We start from the raw sequence: 8,011 nt of genomic DNA, 5'->3' as shown, positions 1-8,011 counted from the left end.
AGAAGGTCTGCTTAATAGTCCCCAGTGGCCGTTCGGAAGGTAATCCATGAGGATAACACCATGGTCATCCCAAAAATAGGTAACATCACCTTCTTGGCAGACACTTTGACCCTTGCCTTTTTAGGAGGGAGGAATCACAATGCTTCCACTGTTTTGAACTTTCTTTGCTTTCAGCAACAACACTATAGGATGGACACTTCACCATATACATAGCAAACATTTCCTCATGGATTTGTTTGGGAGCTTTGCCTTGCAGAAAGGGGAATCAGATCACGGCTCTGTATTCCAATTTGTGCATTGTCGCACCTTCATTCATTGAAACACCTGACAAGGAAACAGTAATTATTCAACTGCAGTCATATTTGGCACATAACATACACAAGGTTGTACCTATTCAATTTACACAAGTTTCTGTTCCTACATGAATTATTTCTATACCGATATGGAAACTTTTTGAACTCCCCTCGTACAAGTGAAAGTTGGTTCAATTTATGTATTTCAGAATACAGAAACTGTTGAACAAACAACTTTTTTACAATTTTCCACACTTGTTTAGTGGAAATATGTATGCACCAGGTATTTCACATGATCTGCTCTGGTTACAAACCTCAGCACTGCATGACAGTAAGGATGCATATTTGAGATATACGAGGCGTATTCGAAAAGTAAGTACCGAAAGGGCGTAAAAAATAAAGTAAAATAGTTTCGTACCTTTTTTATTTTCATTGCATTCTACAGACCTTAAATTACTTTTCTACGTAGTTTCCACCATTGTTCAAGCATTTGTCATAGTGTGGCACTAGTTTTTGTATCCCATCATCATAGAATGTTCCCGCCTGTGACAAAACCCATATATGCACTGCTGCTTCAACATCGTCATCCTCGTTGAAACGCTGACCAGCAAGAAACTTCTTCAAATGAAGAAAGAGATGGTAGTCACTTGGTGCCAAGTCAGGGCTGTTGGCGGATGAACAAATTGTTCCCATCCGAATGACGTGATGATATTTTGAGTTTGTTGGCCCGTATGTAGACGAGCATTGTCGTGAAGCAACACAATGCCTTCACTAAGCATTCCGCGTCTTTTGTTTTGAATTGCACGATGCAGCCGGATTAATGTGTCACAGCAGGCATCTTTGATGGTGGTCTGTCCTCTAGGCAAGAACTCAACCATTCTTGCATTGAGAAAACAAATCACAGACCGGACTTCACAGTCGGCGGGCCGATTGATTTTCTTGAACATTTCAAACCTTCAGAAAACTACGAAGAAAAAGAATGACCTGCTCTCACGCGTGCCTGTGGCTAACTAATGGATGAAGGACGTCAGCGAGAACTTACACGGTCGCGACAGCATCGCTACAGCGATAATATTTGCAAACAGTGCTTACTTTATGAATACACCTCGTATATATAACAGGAGTTCCTGCATAGCCAAATGCCTTTTCCTTTGATGTGAGGAGTCCTGGGTTCTATCCCAAAACCCTCCATTATTGACCCATGAGGTCAAATTGGGAGCTACTTAACCTTTAGTCCCCCGCCGTTCCATATGTGGAACAAAAAAAGTATGTCCCTGTCAACCGCGGTTGCATATATGGAACAAACAGCTTTAGATACATTTATCGAGGGTTTGCCACACTTATATTTGTATATTGAAGTTGAAACACTGACAGTTCGGTTGGGGAACATGTGTTTATGAAAATTCCAAATACCCCCCCCCCTCCTTTCTCGGAATATGTCACGTGTTTGGGCTTACACTTGACAGACACAATGAATGCTTGGTATTTACGATGTTGTTTTCCTCCAAGCTTCCAACACTGTGATTTAGTACTGATAAGGCACACATTCTTCTTTGTGTTTAGACCTGGTGATCCAGCCGAAAGTAGTAGCAGGGGGGGGGGGGTCAAGGAGAGGCTGGATTGGAAGAGGTTTAGCGGTGTCAGCTTTCTGTCACCTCTATGTTAGAAATGCAATGAAGCCTGACGACAGCCTGAGGCCAGAAGCCAGAATCATGAGTCTATCCAGAAGTATAGACAAAACGAAGGATTACAAAGGCTCCCTCCCCTCCTCTGTTTAGGAAAGGCCTCGCCATAGATGTTCAGAGCAGTAGTTGTGAAAGACCGTGTTTTGTGCTTTCCGATTGTGTGCCCCCTGAGCTGTGTTGAACTTGTGTTGGGTAATTTTTTTGTGATATGTGCTTCTGATTTTTTTCGTTCGCACTTGCATCTTGTGTAGCTACTGTGAATCCATTTGTTCCCTGTTGACTCGGCTCTTTGTGGAAATATGTCCCGAAGGAAACGATTATGCGTTAGGGAGATCGATGAGCTTTTATATGATACGGACAATGAATGTGAGAGCATGGGATCAGATGTTGATCAAGATGATGACTTTGATGATGATGTTGATGTGCGGGAGATATCTGATTCTTCTTCGGATGAAAATGACTCTCCTCTCCCAACAGCATCATCATCGATGTCATCAAGTTCGTCAACCTGGGGCCCGCGCACCTCTCATGTTCAGGCTCCAACTCCTTTACGTTTTACTGGCCGGCCCGGACCTAAGACCTCAGATTTGCCTTTTTATTCAAATTGTATTGCACCCACGAACATGAATCAAGTTTCATTCTGTTGCGAAAGGTCCATTCTTTGAAAAAAAAAGCAAAAGTTCTGTTTTTTCCCCAAAGTAGCTGGAGAAGAGGGGGCAAGCTCCACATTTTATGTTTTTTTTCATTGAAGTTCGGGGGATGCAGCCCCCGCCCGTAACCCACCCCCCACGGTTGGGGCATCCAAATTTTACATGGTTGCATGCACTGATGTTCTACCTGCAAAACAAAAGTTATCTGAAGTAGATTGGTCCCATAGAGTCCGAGTTATAACAATTTTATGAATAATATGCAAATTCGCTGTTTTGAGGAAAAAAACAGTTTTACGTTTTGCCTTATTATTCAAATTGTATTGCACCCACGAACATGAATCAAGTTTCATTCTGTTGCGGAACGTCCATTCTTTGAAAAAAAAAGCAAAAGTTCTGGTTTTCTCCCCAAAGTAGTTGGAGAAGAGGGGGCAAACTCCTCATTTTTATGTTTTTTTCATTGAAATTCGGGGGATGCAGCCCCCGTCCGTAACCCCCCCCCCCCCCACGGTTGGGGCATCCAAATTTTACATGGTTACATGCACCGATGTATTATCTGCAAAACAAAAGTTATCCGAAGTAGATTGGTCCCATAGTGCCAGAGTTATTACGATTTTTCTCCATTATGTATACAAATTCAAATTTCGCGCTCAAAGCCTCTGCGACACTGGGCTTACTTTCATCAGACCGTGCGGCGTACTAAAGGTTAAATAGAAAAAAAATATCATATTATCTGATATAGAAAGTCATGGGTGGGACTAACGTGATAACCACCCAGTTAAGAGTAGGCCTTAATCCTCAAAAGGGTTGTTGCACCATATAAAATGACATATCAGTGTTTTATGGAGAATAAACTATGAAATTTGATTTGGAGCAAAATAAAAATTCTCATCTTAGCGTAAAGATTCATAATCGTCACATTCTATCATCTATGTTAAAGGTATGGAATATTATAAAGTTTATTCCATTTTAAATAAGTCTTATTTTCATCACACATTTTGCAGCAAAATAGGATGTTGGATAACTCGCAAGACAATCCAGGCCCAGGAAAGTTTGTTTTGATAAATAAACTGCAAGTTTCAAATTTAAAAATTTACATTACATTTTTTTACTGCATTAGCAGTTTTAATGAACAACAAATATCACATTTTTGCCTATAATTTCTCATGTTAATGTGGTAGGAAAATGCACTTGTTTCTCCATTACATCATATTTGTCAAGTACAAATATTCAAATTATGCTAGAGCAACAATTTGTATTTATGTGTTTACATTACTTGTGGCTTCTGAAAAAAGAAACATTCCAACCTGTTCCACTAATTAGTTTCTAGTTGTTTTGAAGAAAGAATTATAAATAAATACAGTGAAACCTCGATTTTACATTTTTCAGGGAGCCAAGTTAAAAGAACTTAAAATGAGGGTAAATGTAAAACCCAGCAAAATTTGATTGCATTATATTGCATTAAATATATAATGCACGGAACTATAAATCTGGTGAATGTAAAATCAGGGTTCCACTGCATATAACAGTGGAAGGGGCTACATAATGCCTTTCCACTTTTCATGTTGCTATGAAAACAAAGTTGAGATTTTGCAAGTTTTACATGACTCTTTACAAACAGATTGCGACATTTTAAAATTATTAGTAACACCATCATGCTGAAATTATTTTGACGATATTTTCTTAGTTGATAATTCATATATATAAATCAGGTGGGGTTTAAAGAGGCTGACACAGTGAAACACCAGAGGTGTAAAGAATACAGTTGGTGTTCTACCATGTCAGTCTCTTATAGGAACCCTGTGTATTTTTGTGTGTTCTTTTGTGCTCTCTCCTTTATTCTCTCCCTGACTGTGAACATTTAAGAGCATGCTTTATTTACAGTCTTTTAAAATTCTAGGCATTGTTGAGATTTACACACCATGTCCTAACATTGCTTGTTAAATGTAGCAGATGTACCATCTTTCATCACATGGTACGGAGATTCATTGTCCACACACAGTGCTGCATGCTTTTTCCTGAAAAAAATAGAACATGTAATATTGACAGACAGAGTGCTAATCACTAAAGTTCTTCATAAAGTGTTGGCAATTTTATATTGGATCAGTATTATGACAGTAGAAAACTTCTTACATTACGTGCCGGCAACATATTTGTTAAAAACACTAAAACACACACAAACAGCAAGATAAAAAGCACCATAGTAGTTCTTCCAAGCTTTCGTCTCAGTCTCAGAATCATCATTAGGGTTGGTCCAGGGGCGACGGAAGGGATGAGGTTGAAGTTCCGCTGGCGCTACTCGCTGTGTTTGCCGGAAGATGTTGCGGCCTTGCAGTGTTGGTAAGTTCTTGTATGTTTGGATTGTTGGCTGGGGGAGAGGGATTTTTAAGTTTTACTGTGTTGTACCATGATAAATAAAGATTTCCACATAAATTGTCATTAAGATTATTTGTGTTTTTGATCATGTGTACACCAACCTTAACATCCCGTTCTTTTTTCCCTTTTGCCTGTGCCAGGAAGGAAACACAATCCTGTGTTTCTATAATTTGTTTGGACAAACCAGAAGAACTTTTTTTCCTGCAAGACCGAAGCAACATCTTCCGGCAGGCACAGCGAGTAGCACCAGTGGAATTTAACCGCATCCCTTCCGTCGCCCCTCGACCAGCCCTGATGATGATTCTGAGATGTAATCGAAAGCTCGAAAAAACTGCTAAAGTGTTTTTTATCTTGCTGTTTTTGTGTGTTTTAGTGTTTTTAACAAATGGATTAGTATTCATTGGGTAGTGATGTCGTTAGCAATATCGAACCCATGACTTCAGTCAGGGTCCTTTTACATCTTGCTTTGATTGATTGATTGATTTTATGTTTTAAGTCCACTTTATGCACAGTAAGGCTAATCGGGACTTGGCCTACAGCTTAAAGTGGGATCCGAACTACTATGTGCCTCCACCAGGTATCGAACCCGGGACTCCTTGATTACAAGGCGACCAACACTACCACTGTGCCATCGGGAAGGCTTTTTACATCTTGCTTGTAACTAGGGCTGATCTGATGTCGGTATCTGCCAATACCAGTGGCATTGGAAAGTATTGGTTGGATTTCATGTACCGATGCTTTTCCGGTACTTTGGTCTTTCAGGTGGCTGCGGTGGCTCAGTCGGTAACACGTCTGACTACCATGCTCAAGGTTCCGGGTTCGATCCCCGGCCGGTTCAAATCCGGGAACTTTTCTAACGATGGAAGTGACCTCGGCACCCACCCAGCATCGAATGACATGTGTACCTGGGGGAAACGGCGGTCAGGGGCATGATGCTGATTACATCACTCCCACTCTCGACCGGATCAAGAAAGAGTGGGATGTTACCCCCACACCCCTATACGCCTTCATGGCGTGGTGCTAAGCACAAAGGAAACTTTTTTTTTTTACAGGATCAGCAAAAATGTCGTGCAATACTTTCGCAGGTTCTATCTTGTAAATTATCCAAAATTCGAATATTGTGTAGAAAACTGTGTTTTGTGATTACATAACAGGTACTTTAACATTCTTTTGTAATTTGTGAATATTTTGAAACAGCACTGGTAAATTGATACTTATAATTGCAGTGGAATACTCGTTAATCTTTATTTTTAACAACTTTTAATTGTTACAATCTTCAGGCATCTGTATTGGTTCGAAGTGCTATTGGCGTAAACCTTAATTGTTGCCATACACTTGTTTGAAAGTCTGAAATGTCATTTAATGCAAACGTTTATCACGAAGTGCATGCTTGACCTTCATATTGATACAGGCTCTAAGCACCGTAAAAGGGTCAAGTACAACCTTTGCTGTAACTTTTCGTGTGAGCTCAAAAAAGCTAAAGGAACAGAAAATTTGGGGTTCAGCCTTAAGGGGAAGAGTTACAGTTTCACACCAATTATGTATTTATTTCAGTATCATCCGAATGGGCACTGCTACTAAAAAAGAAAATCCCAGTATATGAGAGAGTATGAATTTCTCCCCATGTTGCAAGTGGAAGTGTTTTTTTATGTTGATTATTAAGCTAGACATGATATTTGAAAAATATGATGAATAAGAATTTTCAGAATCCCATGTATTCCTTATGGGGAATCAACGTCAAGTTACGGCTAATCAAATGGAAGTTTAGACTTTTCCGCCTGTAAATTACATCTTCAAACTGCTCCCTTTCTGTTGGTATCTTTTTCTGTGCCATCGAAAGTTTGATATTCCCAAGAGAACAAATAAAGTAATACTCCCACAAGCGCAATGCATTTCTCCTTGCCTCCTACAACCATCTTGGCAATGTTGCCAAACCTGATGCACAGAAACGATTTAAATTTCAACTTAAATGAAGCTAAAATTGAATTTCAAGGAACTAAATTTACGAAGGCTGGATAAAGAAGGGTAATTTTAGGTGTCAAAGGGGGTGGGGAGCACTGCTATTACTGTTAACTTTAAAGTGATGGCAATTTATTCTTAGTTTTCACTGTCTAGATCTGGTGGCATCTCCCATCTCAATAATCAACTGATGGTCGTATGAAATCGAAAATAAAATATACTCGTATAACAATATTACATCATCTTCATGTCAGTCACAGCACTATAAAAAATTGCTTGGGAAAGTGAGAGTAGGTGGGGTGAAGCAGCCAATATAACAAAATCACGTCACATGCAAAATGTATGTATGTATGCATATATATCTGTGTGTGTGTGTGTGTGTGTGGCAAAAGTTTGTCTATGTGGGCCGGAGCCAGGGATGGCATCATTTGTTGGGCATGGGGGCAGGTGCTCCAGTTCACAGTCAAACGACTGCATGCAATAGTCAGATCTGGCTCCAAAAGATCTAAGTTGGCAACAGTGCTGCAAAGGGAAGAGCCTCGCAGAAACTGTTCCCCATGCTCTTAAAGAGGCTCTTCTACGAGGTGTGACATAAAAAAAAAACGGATTGATTGCATAAGTGAAAAACAAAAAGGAGTTGGCAACAACAGTTTTGGTGAGATCATGCGACACCCCTAGTCTATCTGTGCTGCAAGTTTGGACTTACCCGGTCTCACCAGTTGGGAGTATTACGTCATTGAGTGAACAACTGCAACTGTGTTCTGCCGGAAAAATGTCTAGTGTGAAAAGTGAACAAAGAATCAACATCAAATTCCTTGTGAAACTTAAGAAATCGGCAACAGAAACATTCCAAATGTTAAGTGAGGCTTTTGGAGATGATACTTTGTCTAGGACACGTGTGTTTGAATGGCATGAACGGTTTTCGGAGGGAAGGGACAGTGTGGATGACAATGAACGTACAGGATGCCCACGAATTGCGATTACGGAACAAAATATTGCAAGAGTTCTTGAAGTGATACGAGGTGACCGAAGATTGAGTGTTTGTGCAGTG

General features: G+C 40.1%; 1 protein-coding gene across 2 annotated transcripts in view; it reads right to left on the bottom strand.

The window, feature by feature from the left end:
• Positions 1-3,678: 3,678 nt before the first annotated feature.
• LOC145981648 (pancreatic lipase-related protein 2-like) overlaps positions 3,679-8,011 on the bottom strand; it is a 96,027-nt gene continuing 91,694 nt past the window's right edge. For both annotated transcript variants that reach the window (XM_083115044.1, XM_083115045.1), the window contains exon 12: positions 3,679-4,643. In XM_083115044.1, the coding sequence (XP_082971170.1) occupies positions 4,553-4,643 (91 nt within the window). In that variant the 3' untranslated portion in view covers positions 3,679-4,552. The remainder of the gene's footprint in view (positions 4,644-8,011) is intronic.

Source organism: Lepisma saccharinum, chromosome 29 (assembly GCF_977018435.1).
Source record: "Lepisma saccharinum chromosome 29, izLepSacc3.1, whole genome shotgun sequence".
NCBI lineage: Eukaryota > Metazoa > Arthropoda > Insecta > Zygentoma > Lepismatidae > Lepisma > Lepisma saccharinum.
The sequence above is the reverse complement of the archived record's forward strand: the minus strand, read 5'-3'. Positions and strand labels throughout refer to the sequence as shown.